Source organism: Ptiloglossa arizonensis, chromosome 12, assembly GCF_051014685.1.
Source record: "Ptiloglossa arizonensis isolate GNS036 chromosome 12, iyPtiAriz1_principal, whole genome shotgun sequence".
Classification (NCBI taxonomy): Eukaryota; Metazoa; Arthropoda; class Insecta; order Hymenoptera; family Colletidae; genus Ptiloglossa; species Ptiloglossa arizonensis.
The window spans coordinates 10,000,001-10,020,288 of NC_135059.1; the positions used below are offsets into that span (position 1 = coordinate 10,000,001).

General features: G+C 29.8%; 2 protein-coding genes across 12 annotated transcripts in view; both read left to right on the plus strand.

Moving 5' to 3' along the window:
* Positions 1 to 9,588, plus strand: part of Ugp (UDP-glucose pyrophosphorylase) — a 15,248-nt gene extending 5,660 nt beyond the window's left edge. For 3 of the 7 annotated variants that reach the window (XM_076324559.1, XM_076324555.1, XM_076324558.1), the window contains exons 2-11: positions 6,065 to 6,157; positions 6,233 to 6,441; positions 6,700 to 6,882; positions 6,985 to 7,190; positions 7,275 to 7,350; positions 7,433 to 7,579; positions 7,655 to 7,793; positions 7,856 to 7,993; positions 8,074 to 8,240; positions 8,325 to 9,588. In XM_076324559.1, coding sequence (XP_076180674.1) covers positions 6,094 to 6,157; positions 6,233 to 6,441; positions 6,700 to 6,882; positions 6,985 to 7,190; positions 7,275 to 7,350; positions 7,433 to 7,579; positions 7,655 to 7,793; positions 7,856 to 7,993; positions 8,074 to 8,240; positions 8,325 to 8,537 — 1,542 coding nt within the window. In that variant the 5' untranslated portion in view covers positions 6,065 to 6,093 and the 3' untranslated portion in view covers positions 8,538 to 9,588. Of the gene's footprint in view, positions 1 to 949; positions 966 to 4,821; positions 4,841 to 6,064; positions 6,158 to 6,204; positions 6,442 to 6,699; positions 6,883 to 6,984; positions 7,191 to 7,274; positions 7,351 to 7,432; positions 7,580 to 7,654; positions 7,794 to 7,855; positions 7,994 to 8,073; positions 8,241 to 8,324 lie in introns of those variants that run through there. The other 4 variants (XM_076324560.1, XM_076324557.1, XM_076324556.1 and 1 more) reach the window with 4 other exon arrangements.
* Positions 9,589 to 9,867: 279 nt separating this feature from the next.
* On the plus strand, positions 9,868 to 19,711 carry LOC143153416 (uncharacterized). 5 transcript variants are annotated; one of them, XM_076324553.1, is made up of 15 exons: positions 9,868 to 11,545; positions 11,627 to 12,095; positions 13,206 to 13,405; positions 13,481 to 13,539; positions 13,643 to 13,826; positions 14,256 to 14,428; positions 14,809 to 14,934; positions 15,327 to 15,548; positions 15,695 to 16,420; positions 16,706 to 17,170; positions 17,267 to 17,605; positions 17,705 to 18,339; positions 18,542 to 18,607; positions 18,675 to 18,800; positions 19,075 to 19,711. In XM_076324553.1, exons 3-15 carry the CDS (start codon positions 13,238 to 13,240, stop codon positions 19,629 to 19,631), a joined length of 3,846 nt encoding a protein of 1,281 aa, XP_076180668.1. In that variant the 5' UTR covers positions 9,868 to 11,545; positions 11,627 to 12,095; positions 13,206 to 13,237; the 3' UTR covers positions 19,632 to 19,711. The 5 variants fall into 5 exon arrangements, with proteins under 5 accessions (XP_076180668.1, XP_076180667.1, XP_076180666.1 ...); XM_076324552.1 differs by having other exon boundaries at positions 14,809 to 14,925; positions 16,706 to 17,605; XM_076324551.1 differs by having other exon boundaries at positions 13,224 to 13,405; positions 16,706 to 17,605.
* Positions 19,712 to 20,288: the final 577 nt, after the last annotated feature.

Consider the following 20,288-nt stretch of genomic DNA (forward strand, 5'->3'; position numbering starts at 1 on the left):
TCTTTAAGTTTAACAAATGTTACAGAGAGGCCGAAATTGTTTGTTATTCAAATTTAGGAAAAGAAACCATCATATCTTGAGTGTAGTAATGGAAAAAAAAATATGTAGATGTAGAACAACAAGGTCGTTAGTAGATAACTTCTCTTTAGAAAAATTACTGAATGCTATGAAAATAAGTCTATGAGAACGTAGAATGGCTACAAAAGTACGCCTTATTCAATTTACACATGATAATACGCATCATCGAAATATTGTAAATTTATTAGAAAATTCGTGTACAATAAAACGAAACTTTACAATAGAGAAAGCTTTAAGCAGATTTACTACCACGGAACTTTCGGAATTTCAGTATTTAACTATCAGAAACAAATTAATTAAATAGAGTAATAACCACTGACCCTCTACTATAAATTATGTAAAAAAATGTTGTCCATCAAAAAATACAATTCAAATTACCAAAAATAATGGCTTGTTGAATTACAGAGCTTGTTGGATCATATTGAATAAAGAAAAGTTAAAAATTGACAAAATTTGCTATAAAACATAAAATTAAAATTTACATATAAATGAGGCTCTGAGTAAATACAGATGTTACTTTAAATTAGCTTCAAGTTTGCGAGAAAGACTCTCCAAAGAATTACTAAAAGAATATTTTTTTTTTTAAATTACAGTTCAAATTTTATCGCAATATCTTTTTTGGTTTAAAAGTTATCAAAAAATGTCACGAAAATTTATAAATCTGGTTCACCGTGTAGCGTCTGAATTTGGAAAATAACATCTGCGCTCGTGCAGACAGGCGATGTTAAATAGTTGCTGGTTTCGGTGAATTTAATTCACTCTTTCGTATGCTGTAACTGTGCGAGCAGTCGTGTTAACGTGATTTACATTTCTTTGACTTGTTTTTTTTTTTCATGGAGATCTTGGACTTTGATTGTAACATCGAAAATTTAGTTCTGCCAGGAAGTGTGAGTATCCATGTACATTTCCTCTTCTTTCGAAGAAATTTAACAATTTCCACGATAACTGTAAGATTTGTATGCTCACCGCGTGCCGTGTTCGGAAATCCCATAGTTACATTTATGAACCAATTGAGTGCTAATACGGTTCCCGTGTGAAGAGTGTCAAGAAGCCTGATCGCGACTCTACTTACAGTCTCCGCACGAAGAGTGCTATCGAACGCGATCGCGCTCCTGCGGTTCTCGTGCAATAGTTTCAGTTAGACAAGCATTTTTTACGGTGTGCGTTGCATGCTGCGTAAATATGCACACAACGCACAGAAATCTATAAAAGCAAAATAATTGTTCGTTCGATCGGAGAATCTAAATAAAAAAATCTGAGAAACCGAGTACATGACAGTAGAACTCGAGATTGGCCCTAGTGTGACGCTTATTCGATTTGTGTGTGTACATACTTGGCACTATTCGTACAAATAAGCGTGATCACAACATCGAACGAGTTGACAGTAAATATCGTCAAATGTAATAGATAGATACGATGTTTGTCTAACGTGTGACTTGTAAGAATGTTCATTATCGCGCTATCGAACAATTATTAGTTTTTACAATTGTTCTGATGTAGAAACTTGATTTTCAAAGTGCACGAAGGTGTCCATTTTAGATGTGAGCACACTTGGTTATATCACGGTGATACGACTATTAAAACACAATTGTTAAAATAACGTTAGTGTGTGAAAATATATGCTGGTCACGGTCACTTTAAACAATAATTCATCCATCTGGTGCGCATTTTTCGCTTGTAGTTTTCTCAGAGCCGTTGACAAACGGAACATAGTTGTTTATTCGTTGCACCTTATAACTTGCACCTTGTAACTTTAATAGTTTTATATATATAAACAATATTTTGTCGAAATTTGTCTCGATTGCAACACTTTCCTTCTTTGGTATCCGAAAAGTAATAATTAAAACATTCGATACTTTAGTGACGTATCAATTATTTTACAGTATTTCTAACGTCATTAGTGTCATTTCGAAATTTACAAATATTATTTGTTATCCTAAAGGGTAAAAGCTAAATTTTTGCGTGCACTTCGGATGCACGACGTCGCGTGTAATAACTTTTACTTGAAATATTTGGTATGGTTTTACAAAGTTACATAAAAAAATATTCTACAAGAGAAACGTATCAAGTTCAACGTTTCTTACATTGGAATCACCCTCTAAACATTAAAGTTATTTTTCCTTTTTTTTTACTGATAAAAAGGAAGTTAGGAAATTCGAAAATTCGAAAATTCGAAAATTTTTAAAAGTTTGAATCATTGTGTGCAAGTGGTTCATTTGTAACGCAAAAGTATTCTTTGTTAGTGTTATAACTTTGTGTGAGGAATTATTCGTCAATTTAGTTTTTTCAAAGAAATTACAATTTTTGAGGCATTAAAAAAGTAGAAGAAAGAAAATTTTGTTTGTCATTTGTCGTATTAATTACACACACACGCGCGCACGCACGCACACACAAAAGAAGAAAAACATACAGATAAGATGAATTAATATGATAAAATTTTCTTGAATGAAATATCTATCAGCGGATTTGTAAGGGTTTCCTGATTAAAATGAAACCAAACACATTATAATATTGATTATATCTACGTACTTAATAAGTAGTAATAATTTTCTCTCGTATCACTTATTGAATAATTAAATATAATCCAAATTCTATCGCGTTTGGTCTCACTTTAGATGGAAAAATTTTACAGGGACGTTGATGCATTTCATTAAAAAAATAAAAATAGAAAACTTTCATTGTTGCATTAGCGTTGTTGATTACGCCGTAGATCGTTTCTTAAGTTGCAGTTATTCAACTTTTCCACTTTTAAAAAAAACTAACGACTAAAAAAACTAAAAAAAATTGGAACGATATAGAGAAGATTAGACTTTTACTCTACTTACATACTAGGGGTGTCGGATTCCCTGCTACCACGCAGTGATTGGCTGGAGTTCCTTTTATATTACCGACCAGAGGAAGAACCTTCGAATCTGGTTCTCGCATGGTTTCCCCTCTACTAGTCTTGTTCCAGCCAATAGCATGAAAACTGAACCAAAGCGGAAGCAGGGAACCTGGCATTCCTGGTATCTAACGCAGGCCTATGGGAAAAAGAAACAGGGACTCGTCTACTCGTATCAGCTATGCCCTTGCACAGATCCATTGTCACTATTGGCTAAGTTCGGCACATGTAGAAGTCCACCACATGACAAGGCATGCGAATGAAGCAAAATACGATAAAGTGAGATGCAATGATAGAGTTCGCGAACCGATCTCAGATGCATTTTACATCTGTCTCGACAAAGTGTTGTGTTTTGTTTACTTAGCCAATAGTAACACCGTATGTGTCTGCGTTTCCCTTTTCTCCGTCTCGTTTTAGCTTTCGGACAACGGCAAACTTTTCACGCGCCAACTGTACATAAGTACACGTATGCTCAGTGTGTGGATAAGTCTTCCGTGCACGACGAGCGTTTTATGTCGAAGTTTTTCACAGTAAAGGAATTAGAATAACAGTGATACTTCAGATGGATAGATTTCACGACCCACCGTGTATAATATTCGATTTAAAATCACGAAGATGAGCTCCTTCCTAACATTTAGGGGGTTCCATGGGCAGTGCTTCGATGACTCTGTAAGGCATTATTGAACCGTAAAAATTGCAAGATAGAATTTCGTTGCCGAATGTTTAATTTCTAGTGGATTGGTAATTATTTAAATTTGGGGGACACTTGGTCAATTTCGATGAAGCCGTATTTTGAACAACTTTTCATATACATATATATAACTCCTGCCCGGCCCTAGTTCCCGTGATATAAGCAATATTCCTTTGTCATTGTATTGAATTTTTTCTTGTATATATACGTATGTGCACGTCCATGTTACTACCGTGTATCTATGTTATCGCCGTTTATCTGTATGCATATAAAAACAAAAGACGAATGCCGATCGGAGAGTGGTGCATTTGTTGCCACCGACATGTACATGTAGGTACATGTACAATTCAATAAAATGGTTACATAAACAGGAAAAAGTTATTTAAAATCCTGTATTTCATCGTATAGTATCTATGGACGTAGAGTTCTTATTATTTAGGAATTCAAATATAGTGTTTATAATATGAGTTGTATTTTTAATCTATTTTATGTTATACGTAATCTATTTCTTGTTGTTGTTGTTGTTGTTGTTGCTGCAATATTCTATATCTGCACAATAATTTCAATTGTAATCAAATTTTATCGATCTTAATCTTTACTAACAATGGAACTTTCAATTAACTCTGAGAGATCCATATGAATGCTTTATTTGCTATAGATACGTGATAACTTATCAATAATATTTTTTTATCTATTTTTATCTTCATGAATAAAAATAGCTACTCGTTTATTTTCCATCGTTGCATAATGAAGAAATTCATTTTTATGGACACCTATGAAACTGTTTAATTTTATTCGAAGAATTCTTTCTACATTAACATTTACGGTATCATGATTACAATATTATATGAATTTTATTATTATTTTTTAAAATATTTGAATAAAATTATATGTTTTATAATCTTATAGATTGGATTCGTTTCGTGACCTTGAAATAATTATTTAATAATCGTACATTTAACTCTATCAACTTTACGTACTTTATGAAAAAATGCATTTGCAAATTACGGCTACTCATCTTATCGCTCTGAAACTATGAGAATTTATTAAAATTTCAAATTCTTTCATTGATAATCATTAACGTTAGGAAAGAGAATATTGTACTCTAGTGCTTTTTACGGGCGAATCTTTGAAATATAAATTTAAAGTTACAGAAAACAGGTAGAAGAAAACAGTTTTACCTATAACAGGTAAGGATTTATTCAAAGTTATTTGAGTAACGCCTAACTCTGATTTCAATACTTCCTTTGAAACTGAATATTTTGAAAACTATTAGTTACAGAACAGATGTGCCTTAATACCATTCTTATTCCCAAAGTTTATTTAGTTTATCGAATTCTACCATACACAATTCGATAGAAACTGAGATAATTCTCTTACTGCTTATTAATAGTAAAATAAAACTTAATAATAAAATAGTAGGGCCAATAGAAAACAAATTTCCAAGCACAAACATGAATTGCAGTATCAATTGAAGAGAATGAGTTAATCAAGACAATGAAACCGGTCATACCATGAATTTATAAATTCGATATTCTCGAAATTGTGAGAAAAAATTCCATTACGCTTATCTGACGTAGTACAAGGAGTTGTACTCTTTTTAGTTATATAACAAAAGTTCGAGTTAATGGATGAACTTGACTAATGGATATATCCTATATCGATACGACCCAAGTATACGTATATACATATGTATATGCCGTTCGACACTTTGATATTCGCACTTTTGAGCTTTCAGAGAAGTTATTATTCAAAACCAGCAAAAATCTAAAATACAACTATGATTGAATAATTTCTCGAAGACTGTATCACCTTAAACTAGTACTTACTTGGCAAGCGGGGTCGATGTCTCACAACATACGAAACTGAGCATAAAAGATGACGAAAAATTATACCTCTATCGAGTAAAATAAACATATATTAATAACAACAAAAATTACGAGCGATTGATTTCTTACTTTTTAAAGCTCGATGCGTATAATTTGTCATCCAACGGACTGAATTTTACGGATATTTGGTTTTAATGGATACCGCCAATTGGTCCGCAAAATGGAGGTTTTACTGCGCCACGAATTCCCGTCAATTCTATATTTACATGATCTTTTGAAAACGATACCTAATTTATAGTTTGCGATAGGATTCATAGGGAATTTTAAATGATAAAATGTAGTGTTTCGATGCTGGTGAGAAAAAGATAAAGAATATTTATTACTCCGTTCAACGAAACAAAATAATCACTTGTGTAATGTTTTTATAAAGCATAGAAACCGCGATTGAACTCAATTGATACACGAGTAATATTAATCGTTCGACGAGAGGAATATTTTAACTTAGTTTAGAGCCGTTTCTCTGTACTGCTCGACAACTTGCTCTTTTGCTCCATTTTAAACGTTTCTTTTGATATATATTTTAAGTGAATTAAACAGTAAAAAGTGTCCACATCATGCACGATTTCCCGAAATTGGATGCTGACCATGGCGGGCTTAAATTGCCCATGAAAGGAAAAGGTATTTATCGTTTAGCTTTTATTGTCTCTTGGTGGATAAATCCGCAGGCACGTGGTCATCAACGCAGTCCTTCAGATACACAGGCATTTCGTGAAAGGACCAAGCGCGATGCCCTAATCGAACTTCAACATGAATTAAAGAAACTAGAAGACACTGCGACAGGGGAGGTCAAAGAGGAAATCCAACGACAATTTGCCGGTTTCACTCACCTCTTCAAACGGTTTCTTCAAGAAGAAGGTCCTTCGCTAGAATGGGATCGCATACAAAAGCTTCCCGACGATGCGGTAAAGTAATCGTTATTTACCAACCTTAAAACGCAATAGTTCGTGAACGTGTTGGCCAGTATATGTATCCTCCTACTATAATTATATGTAGCTATATTTATTGGCTTTTAATTTGTATATTATAAGACGCAAATAATGTACCGTTAAAAATTTCTTTAAAAATTGTACGAAATCAACTATTACTTGTATTGAATTTGCGTAGAATTCAAGAAGTAAAGTGAAAGAAGCTTTGTATTCAATATATTTTCACATTTCCAGATAAGAGATTACAATTCTTTGCCAAGTCCAGAAGCAAAAGAAATAAAAGAGCTTTTAAATAAGTTAGTGGTTATTAAATTAAATGGTGGACTTGGAACTAGTATGGGATGCCATGGGCCAAAGTCTGTAATTGCAGTTCGTAACGGACTTACGTTTCTTGATCTTACTGTTCAGCAAATTGAGGTAATATACATGCAAGTAATGTACAATTAAATAATAATGAAGTTTATGAAAAAAATATACTGAACGAGCAGAAAACTAATAACCATTTTTTCTTGTTACCAGTATTTGAATAAAACTTACAATGCTAATGTTCCCCTCATTTTAATGAATTCTTTTAATACGGATGACGATACGCAACGAATTATAAGAAAATATAAAGGGATAGATATTGATATTCAAACATTTAATCAAAGTTGCTATCCCCGTATCAACAGAGATTCTTTGCTTCCAATTGCAAAACACTGTGATATTCAAGACGATATTGAAGCGTAAGATTAGAAGCAAATGTTTCTACATATATATCTATTAAACGGATAAAATTATGTGTAAATATTTATCCACCTTAATTACAGGTGGTATCCTCCTGGTCATGGAGATTTCTATGAAAGTTTCCGAAATTCGGGTTTACTGGACAAATTTTTAAAAGAAGTATATTTCATTATCTCAATTTTTATTAATAAAAGTAACATTACGTATTATTATTTATTTATAATAAATTTTGTTTATGCAGGGACGCGAATATTGTTTTATTTCAAACATCGATAATTTGGGTGCAACTGTAGATTTCAAAATTTTGAAATTGCTATTAGAAAAAGGTGAATCGTCTCCTCTTGAATTTCTCATGGAAGTCACTGACAAAACTCGAGCTGATGTCAAGGTAATAAAGTTTTCTTTTATAACATGAAATATTTGCAATTTTTAAATATAAACAGACTTTTATACACCCCTATAGGGTGGGACATTGATTAAGTATGAAGATAAGCTTCGCCTTCTCGAAATCGCACAAGTTCCGAAAGATCACGTAGATGATTTCAAGTCTGTAAAAACTTTTAAATTCTTCAATACAAATAATTTATGGATAAAACTTAGCGGTACGTATATATACATCTTTTCATTGTATAATTTGTAGTTGTAACTTGATCTATTCTTGCAGCTGTTGAAAGACTCCTTAAATCAACTACTTTGAATATGGAAATTATTGTTAATAATAAGACTTTTGCCAATGGTTTGAATATTATTCAGCTGGAAACAGCTGTAGGAGCTGCAATGAAATCATTTGAAGGAAGTATTGGTGAGAAATACACTTTACATTCTTTGTAGAATTATTGCATAGTATTTTAGTTGTAATGTTATGTTGTACCTATATTGTAGGTATAAATGTGCCACGTAGCAGATTTTTGCCAGTAAAAAAGACCTCAGATTTAATGCTTGTTATGAGTAATTTATATACTCTCCGCAATGGTTCCTTAGCAATGAGTCCTCAACGAATGTTCCCTACAACACCTCTTATAAAATTAGGCGATAATCACTTTTCCAAGGTTATTTTCATCATATCTTATAAAAGTTTTACATACTTCTTCAATAATTGATTTTCTATAATCAACATAAAATTTTTGTTTTAGGTCAAAGAATTTCTTACCAGATTTCCAACTATACCAGATCTTTTAGAATTAGATCACTTAACGGTATCGGGTGACGTTACTTTTGGAAAAGGCGTAACTCTTAAAGGAACGGTTATTATTATTGCTAATCATGGAGAGCGTATTGATCTTCCATCGGGTACAATTTTAGAAAATAAAATAGTTTCTGGCAATTTACGTATTTTGGATCATTAAATGGTCAATAGAGAATGGTTATAGATAAATTTGAATGTTTCTGTTTTTTTTTTGTATTAGATTAATATTTGAAGTAATACATATAATATGTATTCGTTTAATATTCAGAGTTTGATTAAGTTTTTAAAAAGATTAAATATGTTGTAAATGTAGAAAGTGTTCAAGAATTATGTCGTGATCTTCATAATATAATTTTATACTTTTAAATCAGCGAAGATCTGTTAAAAAAGTTGATTGCAAAATTAACCTAAACTGGTTTTTTCAAGGTCAAATTTCTTTATGTTTGCATCATATTCTACTCCTCGAAAGGATAAAATGTCTCAATAGCACAATATTTATTATACAGGGTAATTCACTTAAATTGAACATCTAAGTTATTTCTGTTATTATGAAAGATAGGAAAAAACGAGAAAGTGTTATTTAAATGGTTTCAAGGTATGTATCTGTTGGTAACAAGAATCGTTCTACTAAGGTCATTTTAATGATTTTTTCGAGGTCATCGACATATTTTGTAGATTAACGTTTATTTTTTATGATGCGATATTGTTGTTTGCATCGAGATAAATTTAATAACTTATAGTATCACGACCTTAGATGACTTTAACAATTAAAAAATGATTTGAAATTTAAAGATTACAGAAACGGTGTAACTTGCCTTATTTTATTCAACATCATTTTTTATGAGAACAGGTCATTTTTAATCCATAGTTCTTTGAAATATTTTATTCTCTCAATGAGTAGAATATGATGCAGATGTAAAAAAATTGTCAGTTCTGGTTGTCTTTTTTAACAGATTTTTGTCAGTCCAAAGATGTAGAATTATACCATGAAGGTCGTGACATATAATATACTGACACTCTATACATTAAAAATAATTTGCATAATAATACTAATTTGTCGCTAAAGACCTTGAAGTCGATGCAACTCTAAACCTTATGTTAAAAAAAAATATTAATTTATTTATCGAAATAATTTACATTTATAAATGGAAGAATAAATGCTATTTTAATGGTGATAACAATAAATTGTATAATTATAGTTAAATATTAAATTGTTTAAAATATTTATTATTCCTATTCTATTTATTTTATTATTTGATTATAACTCTTGTGAATTCTGTTTCCTTATATGAAGTTTTAAATAACTCTTTCATTAAAAATTGTATAACACTAAGATTAGTATGTTGTGTAACACAAAATATATTATCGAGTTAAATTTATTTTTATAAAGTAATAACTACCTAACATTTAAAATTCTAACACTTGCTTTGTGTAATTTCTTGGAAACAAATTTCTCTAAAACATCAATGAAGGTTTTAAGAACATCGTCTTAAATTGTCACGAAAGCAAGTCTATTTATAATCATTTTTGTGTTATTGTTAATTCGTGTATATTATTTATATATTCCACCTTACAAGGAGAGTGCAAGACTTTGGGGCCTCCGAGTTAGTTCAAATTTTGTAGAATGATAGATTTTGTTTTCCCGTTGCTGAAGGTATATGATTGTATGCGCTGCTACTCAATAATTTTTGAGATTTTTGTAACAAGATATTTTAACAATAAGATTGCACACATGTGACTAACAAATAATCTGGAGATTAGCTAAAATGTTTCTGACTAATTCTCTGCTTGAGAAGAGTTCCAAATACAGCAGAATTCAAGCTATCTACGTATAAGACAGTAGATGTAAGATTTATCTTTATATTAATACAGTAAGAACCAATTTACAATTCAGAAGCAAGAAACAAATTAAAGCCCTACAAATTTAACGTACAGATAGCATCACCATTGTCCAACCAACTTGATCAGTTTCACTTCCAAAAAAAGAGTTAAAAATTTCAATTATATCTAATTCAATAATCGACGTAATCAAATGTAACTTCTTACGTCAAATCTTAGATACAAACTCACATATGGGTGTTACAAATAATAAAGTCAAGCTTCAAAGCAAGGGAAAATTACAAATTCTTATTAACAAATAAACAACTATACAGCAATAGCCTTCTGTTCATTCTTCCGAGAGGGAACACAATCTACTATCCCGTACTGTCTTTACATTTAATTTGCTGATATAAATGTTCAAAATAGATTTATACATACATGGTTCCTGGGAACCGTATGTTTACCACCGTGCGTTGCACCCTACGCTACGTGCATAGATTACGTTGCCTTAGCAAAACGGGTTGCTCTTCGGGTTAGGGGCTCGAAACTTATCAATTTCTGGTACACTGCAAACACTTAGCAAATACGACAGTAATGATAAGTATAAGGTAATGAGGCAGTGCGCCTGTCTTGATCGCTACCAATAAGGGAATTGAGAACCAGCGAATGGGGAATATGTTTCTGAGCTAGTCGGACTTATCTAACAAACTAGAGGATTGCATGAGACTGTCTATGACCAATGATCTTAAAATTACTAATGAATTTGCCAGTTTGTTTTGCCCCGCGTCGATATGAAACAAGAAGCAATTTATTATTAGGTAACATGGCACAACTCCAAGAGTGACCCTGCGAATTTTGTTTTTAAACGTAAAAAAATAGGGTATACAGTTGAGTCGTCTGTCCCCAAATTGGACCTCAAATTTTTTAAGAACAAGAGAAAAAATCACACACTCTTGTTTTTCGACTCGCTGAAGTTGTCAGAAGTGTCGAGTTATAGATTCGCAGCTCTTGCATTAGTGTGTAGTAGTGGGGGAAATCCACGATTTACTGTATAGCCATTATGCGCAATTTAACCACTATGCAAGGAAAGTCGCTACAGTGCTAATGCAGTAACACCATCTAGCATTTCAACCACGCAACATCAAAGGCTTACTGAGAAGATGAAAGCTATGTAATTGGAATGGATCGGAGATTGGAGGGCTGAATTCCTCAGGAACAGCATGAATTAATGTCACTGATTAATGCATGTATATACATATATACTATATACATGTTACTGTACATCACAAACTAAAATAAAAAATTTTCGTTAGTGTGATTTTCGCACCACCTAAAAACCAAAAACTGGTAAACCAAAATCATAGTATACAACTATTTGTAACTTTTTATGACTTTATACTTAAAACCATACAAAATTTTGTTATTAAGATTTTAGTGATGTGGCACAAGAATATTTAAGAATACAAATTATTTTTCATTTATTGCGGACATGTTACGAGGATAGAAGACAAAGATATACGTTTTAAAAATTTATGCAATATACGTACGAATATTTACAACACGAGCGTCCTCTTGTTCCAGAAGGAAAACGTATTATAGTGTCGATTGTGTGTGTTGTTTAGTGTTAAGTAAATAAAATGTTTTACATCATCCAATGAAAAGAAATATTTCGAAATAAAATTACATCGACAAATCTTATAAAACCCGAATTGTTCTGTATTAAGAATTGAGCTTTCTAACAACTAATGATTAAGTTGAAAATATCCTTAGGTAATGTCAGAAATGTATTAACCCTCGTAACGGCGGACAATTCTGACTACAAAGGCAACAGCGCCCAAATCCGTTCTGATCTATAGTGTCTTCTTCATACACATATCAAAACAAGATTGTGTGTTAGGTTTGTGTTTTTCCTATTTCTCGACTAAACTTTTATGTAGACTATGTATATAACATTTTTTTGTAGTGACACTAATCGTAAAATACGAAGATAAATTCTAATATAAAACCAATGTATATAATATATTAATACAAAGGGAAAAAAAATAAATGTAGAGATCATAAACAAAGAATATTTATTCCGCTTTTTTTTTAAATATACAATAAATACTACTTTAAATTTATTACATATACATTTCGGATGCTTGTAATGTTACGGTTTTACGTTTTTTTAATTTTTTTTCTTGATGTCACACTGAAGACATCTAAAATTTGTACTACTATTTTAAAACATTTTTTTCCATATTATTTTAACACAAATGTTGGTTTAATTATTATTTGCTGAATATTAAAATTAGATTCTTTTAAGCTTAGGTGTGAAAGGCCCATCAACTGCTGAACCAAAGTTAAAAATCTTTATAATGCTATTGTAGTACATATGTTAGATTGAATAATGACTAACGTATAGTAAGTTCTTATTTACTAACATTCAAATTATTTTTAACATTTCTGCAGTTTTGCATTTTGTCATCTATTTTTGGAATCTAATGCTTCCAAATCCAATAAATTTTTTAAAATATTACAAAACATTTCATTTAATAATCACTTCATCTTTAAAGCTGTTTTTAATATATAAGAGTTTAAATAAATCATACAGCATACACAATACTATAGTTGAATTCATCTCATTATCATTGTTTTATCTGCGTTAAAGAAATGAATCTCATTAAATAAGTTGAGGTTGCTTTGAATTTTTAAAAATCGTGAAATATGGAATTTGTACCATGTTATGTACTTCTTCACATGAAATTTTTTGATTTGAACTATTTTTGTACTATTAAAAGTTTTAATAGTTTATATATATATGTATCTTTTTTTAATATTATATGTTATTAAAAATATAAAAATTGTTGATAACGAATAAGTTTTTGTTTACAACCATTTCTTATCAGATATTGCAAATAGTTACAAACATTTGTAAACTGTTAAAATCTACATTTATTTCATATATTATATTACAATGTTAAATATTGAATTTTTAGTACATAGCAATTTCTTTTAATTGTAACAGGTTTCACAAATGTTGTAGAATATTTTTGATAAATGGGGAAGATCAAGAAAGTACCAAAACGGCTTCATTGTAGCCAGTCTCAAAACATATTGCGAAATTTAATGCTCAGAGACTTCGGATTTCATACAATATGTAAACCTTGTATACAATTACAATCAATAGCTGAAACAAATCTTGTTTTAAAAAACCATAAAGAGTTGGTAAGAAATACAGTATAGCATTATAAAGTATGTAAAAGCCATGAAAATCATCTTATTATTTGTAATGTTTTATAGAAATGTGATCTACCTGGAATTCCTAGAGCAACATTTTTAATGGTTTTTAGTCCCGATGGGTAAGAAGCAAAATAAATTTAACACATGGCAATTTAAAATTAAATATATTAGAACTTAAAAGTTATAATTAAATTTTAAACTAACTTGTAAATGTAATTTTAGAACTAAGATGGCATCAACACATGGAAATCACAATGTTTATATCACTGAAGTCACAACTGGAAAAAATATTAGAACTCTTTCTGGTCATCCACGCACACCATGGTGTATTGCATTTCATCCCTCTTCTAGTCAGATTTTGGCTTCTGGCTGTTTGGATGGTCAAGTTTGTGTTTGGGATTTAAGTGTTAGTATTCATTCAATAATAAAGAATGTTTTAGGCATTGTAGAATTAAAATTTGTGATCATAAAAACAATACTATTTTTTTAGTATAATTATATTTCTTAATAACATAAAAAAAAAGCTTATGCATAAATCATTTTTATGCCTATATTAATTTATTTCAAGATGTATAGGACAAAAGAGCTTTGCAGTGGTTATTAATCTGTAATTTTAGTTTTATTTAAAAAATTGTTTGGAACGTTACATCTGTTCTTTCTTTTACTCAATATCTACATGTTTGATTTCTTTTTTTTTATCAACTTTTTAGTAATTTAAAGGGTTTTACTGTTCTTTCTTATTTTTAAACGATTTTGATAACTCTGAAGTCTTTTTGAAAATATATAAATAAAATATCAGAGTAATTAATATTAATAATATATAATATTGTCATAGGATGGAAGCAAAGTATGGAATGCAAAAGGTCGGACAGTCATAGCTTCCCTTGCTTTCCATCCGTCTGAAAGATTACTTGTTATAGCAACATATAATGAAATACATTTTTGGGATTGGAATCAATCTAAACTCCTTGCAGTAGCGACCACTAGAACAAATGAAGAAAAAATAAGGTACTGCAATATGAATATAATACATTGTAGTGTATTTTATCTAATTTTTTTACCTGAGTTGTGTAGTTGACTAAAAATTATAGAGTTTTGTAGGTGATAATATTTAAATTTCAATTAAAGACAAATTAGGAAGGTATTGAAATTAGTATGTTTCAGATCATAAAGTTAAATGGAACAATCCATAGATTTTAAAATTCATCTTCTTTGTATTACATTGACACATCTATTCAATTTATTATAATGTCCATTTGAAATTAGTTCTATAAGACAACTGCTTACCTAAAAATTTTACATAAATGAAATGCAAAACTTATATTATATTGGGAAAAATGCAATAATTCCAACAATGATTATTTTGATTGTTAGATTATGCATTTCAGGTATGTGACTTTTGACAACTTGGGAAGAAAATTAATTACAGGTATTGCGAATACTCCGCAAATACAAACGCAATGGAATTGTCCTCCTATAGAACAAGAATATAGAAATGTATTAAGGTATGGAAGGTATGTGTATATAATATATATTAACACGTTGAGTGCGACGGTAGACAATTGTGTCCATTACTAGACTTTCCGTTCACGACACGTCGGTCATCGATCACTAATATTTTAAAATTATAACTCTCCATCAACCATCTATCATACATAAACCTTGGTATTTCTGAACTTCTAACTAAGGAATATTGTAAAATAGTAAGTATGTCATTGAAGTATTGAATGCTTTTGGTGTTTTTATATAATAATTTGAATAAATGTTAAAGGTAGCCCTAGAACGCTTCTGCGGTATTCTACATGGATGGAAATGTATGAAAAATCCGCTCATCACTAAATGTGTTAATATAATTTAATTTGTTATATGTTTGCCAGTATATCATACAATTAATGACTCATTTTAGATACTCACGTAATGGGACACAAGTCTCTAATACATTACCTAGTTTTGTAGAAAACGCTCAAAATCAAAATATACCTATGAAGACTTCAGAGGCAAAAAAAGTAGAAAAAACTAATTTGCCTGGTAATCTGAACAATGAACCAAACAGTATTATTAGAAATAACAGATTGTTGAGGATTAATAATTTACACGAGTTGAAAGAAGCTTCAAAGAATAAACATAGGTGTGTATTTTTATTCTCAAAGATAATAATGTAACACCATTACATAGTGTAAGTTTTTATTACATTTTTATAATTATTTATTATACACTAATATTCAAAGCATATTTGGATTAAGATTTTGTAACTTTCTGGAACTTATTCTTTAGAAACTTACCCTTATTATGGAGAGTATTAGATCAGTTTCAAAAGAATTTATACACAATTCTTACGGAAAATATGACAAATGTGCAAAGAATATTATTAGATAATGAAAATGTTGACAAACAGTTAGAATTTGAATATTGGTTACTTGAAGGAAATAGTAATTCTAATTCGCATCCTAGTAATCCAAGTTTGAGTATTAATTCAAATTTTCATCCATGGAATTCTTGGATACACATAAATTCATCAAAAAGAAATAATGAAAACAATAATGTGTATTCAACTGGACAAACACAATCTTTGCCGTTAGATAGGAATGATCACAGAAATTCTGTATGGAATCAAACAAATGACATGCATTACTTAATACCAATATGTTTTAATAAAACTCAGTACGAACCATCTTTAATAGAAATTGATTTTACTGATAATTTCTATTCTCAAACATCAAATGGTAATTTAAATCCAAAAAATGATCAATATATCATTAATAATGTAAAAATAAGTAGTAGAACATTGAGTGATAGACAAACTCGAGAAAGTAAAATTTTTAATCCTGAAATACCTGTTGCAACTAGTAGTAATGTTAATCATTTAGAAGAAATAAATGAAGAGTATACAGACTCGCAAGTATTGTCTGTTCAGAGTTCAGAGTCTCTAGAAGTTTTGAAAGTTCATCAGGGTATTAAATTACTTAATCATTATATTGACAACATGAAAAAGTTATGTCGGTAAGTTATAATTAAAATTTATATAATAAAATAGAATGACAATAAGTAGATTAATAAGATATTTTCTCTACTCTTTATTATTACAAAGGACAAATTTGTGTACTTGTTAATTACTTATTAGTTTTACTATTGTATAATGTAATTTATACACATGTTATTTTCTAAATTATTAACCTTTCTTTATATGAATTTAAAAAAATTCTAAATGTAAATCATGTGTATATGGTGAATATTTGAAGTTATTTTTCATGTAATTGATTATAATATAAAATTTAATTGTTTCAGAATTAGATTGGAAATAATGAAACTACAAGTATGTCAAATCTGGGAAAACTTACAACTTCAAATTAGACCATTGCACATAACTGCTTGTGTAGAAAAAGAAAATGATGAAAGAAATACAAAACTGAATATTAATTCTAATGATAGAACATTGGCATTTGTTCAAAATATTCTTTTAAATTTACAACATGAAATTTATAGAAGGGAAAACAATGAAACTGATAATATAAAGCCTTACAATCAGAATCAACCATCAACATCAAAGGGGATTACAAGTTTTGAGAATAATTGTGATAGATATTTTATGAGATCAATTAGTGATAATGAATCTAAGGAAAATGCATTGAATGTATGTCATTCAAGTTTTGTTTCCAATAATTCTCAATTACAACGAATGCAAGCAAATAATTTGTTACAATTACCTGATGATTTATTCACACAATCTCAGAACTCTATGAACAAGTTGCAGTACAGTATAAATTCTACAAATAATTATAATGATTTAATTTTACCAACCAAGAATAATAATTACCAGCTACCAATTATATCCAATTTGATTTCTAGTATAAGTTCAACTACTGCTACTAAAAAAATCATTGACGAATCACAATTATTTGATATCTCAAATTTCACCAACAGTGTACCTAGTAATTTTGAATTGGATACATCTCAAATATCAGTTGCAAATATGACATGTTCGTCTAGTAAAGAAACAAATAGCAGTACTAAGAAAGATGATTATGATAATGTACTTCCTAGTTCAGCAAGTTTAACTTATTTTTCTACAAATTCAAGTTCCGAAATGATGTCTGAATCAGTAACAAATAGTTTTCCCGTTCAAAGTAGAGAGCACGTACATAAAAAATTATGTAATAAAAAACATCGTCGAAAAATCTTTTTCGGGTACATTGAAATTTTCATATTTATTTTTTAAAAACAAAATTTCAGTTTTTATTTTCTATATTGTCTATATATAGTTTTAATTTTTATTTTCGATTTTAGATTTTTGAAGCGAGATTCTAGAACTCAAAATAGAAATACAAGTAGTGATGAACGTAATGATAGCAGAACAGAAAGTGTTGAATACACTAATGTCGATACTATTTCTCAAGAAACGTATTTTCAGCATAATATTAATAGAGGAAGGAGAAACTTCCAGAGAAGTTGGAGAAACACATCTTTTCTTAATAGAAACATCAATAGACCAAATAATCAAAGTACTGAATTTAGAAATCAAACATTTAATTCAACTACCGAACATTTTCTTCGAACTGAAGAGAATTCGAGGTCTTCGTCGAATTATCAGGGATTTATTTCACCTCATTCTATTCCACATGATACTTTAAGGAGACATTATTCCCTTTTAAGGAATCGTTTAAACGTCGAATCCAATTATGAAACAAATAATAACCGACGAAATTTATACAACGAAGTATTGTCTCGTAGACAACAGTTCAACGTACCCATCGTACAAATAAATTTGCCAGAAAGCTCTCAAAGAAGACGTATCCATGATCGATATTACATATCGAATAACTCCCGTTACTCTGTATATACCGGTAACTCAGGGCTACGAACAAGAGGAGGAAGTAATGGACAAGACCCTAGAAACGAAAGTGGTGACTTTAATAGTAGAGGTAAATATAATCAAAAAAAGTACATAAAAAATTATTTAAATTAATACTTGTACAATTTAAGTACTAGGTACTATTTCGTATTGTATATATTTATTAAAGTATATTATACGTGTGTAGTATACCATTATAGATCACATTACATAAATATTAATAATATTGATATAATTTCTATAATCATTAACGATATCTTTTAATTCCTTAGAAATGCAAAGTTATCGTGTACAAGCATGGGACTTTTCCAGTGGCGAAATACCAGATATTACCAATTGTAAATACCATTGTACTTAAATTTGTGTTAAATTCTATTCTTTATTCTAAGTATTTATGTATTATAGCTGAGAAAAATATCGTTGTTCACGAGTGCAAGATTCACAATGATGCTAGTATAGACATTTCCTCGGATGGGAAACTATTAGCAGCAATCCTTCCATCAGGTCGAACTAATGTACCAACTACATTAGGTAAATAATCCCTTTGAAATGACACATGTGAATATATTAGATCACTCCATAAATGAAATTTTGTTTTTCATACTTTTACAGTACAAGAGAGACAATTTTTCATTTTCTATTAATTTTTAATTAATTATACTTACTACTTATGAAACGACTTAGTAATAAATATTTAATTATTTATTTGAATCCAATAAGTACTTAGTAATTAAATTAGTTAAAAATAGGTATTTTAGATTTGTAATTTAACACAATATATCTTCAATATGTCACTATTTTTTAGGAGTATACAGTTTGCAATGGGAAACATTAGGAGAACAAATTTATTCAACAAAAATAGATCTGTCTGTAGTTTCTGTATCGATATCACCAACGCAACAACATCTTTTAGTAGGTCTTGGAAGTAAAACTTTTGTACCACCAATACCAAAACCTTTTTTTATGGCTTCAATTTATAAATTAATAAGTAAGGAATTCCAAAATGATAAAAAAATGTCACAAAATGAAAATGGTACAAAATATAATTTATGCAAAACGACAGATTTTTATCACAGAACTACAGAATTTATTAATAATATAAATAATAGTAATCCATGTAATGTGAAACAATGTGATACTGACAATGGCAAATCATATGTTCAAGACTGGAATATTTGTAATATGAGAACTGATTTAAATATTAAAGATAAGAAAAATAGTATGGTGCTTATTCGAGAGTTGCTACAAAATAATCGAGAATCTACTGGATACGTGAGTTTGAATTGCATCAGATGGGCACCACAACCTGGACAAGGATTGGTTTATGCCACCAGCACTGGACAGCTAAATATTCTTCATTAATACACTTGTAGTATTGTAATACAAAAATAAAAATTAAATTCCGTATCAGAGTAATTGTCTGATTAACAAAAGTTACACACTTAAAAAAAAATTTGTTACAATATAATTTACATAATAATTTTAAATAATAAATATATCATAAGAAAAGATCAAATACAATAGTTTCTCTATAGATTGATAAGATACAATAAAAGTACACCATATGTATAAATATGCTTGTACTTTATCATTGGACTTTTTTCTAATAATTCTAATAATATAAATATAATTTTTGTTTTGGAATTCTTGTGTGTAAAATTTCTTTTCTTATGATAGTATCAGAGAAAAAAATCACTTTATGGTATTAAACTAGGTGTCAAGAAACTTAAATGAAAATTCCTACTACAATGACTCCTGAGAAATTACATTCTACTCGTAATTGAACCGCAGTAACTTTTCGGAGAAGATAAGTGAAAATTGATCGTTATAATATCTCTGGCTCGATTGCATTCATATATATCGGTGAGGAGAGTGAGTGAGATACAATTACCATGAGGAAGGAAGAGATAATCATTCGGTCACTCTTTAGAAAAAGAATCGCAAAATCTCGGGATTTACTGTATACTGCCTAGCCAACTAGTTATTCTGCCACTATTTCTCATTTCTACGAATCTTAAT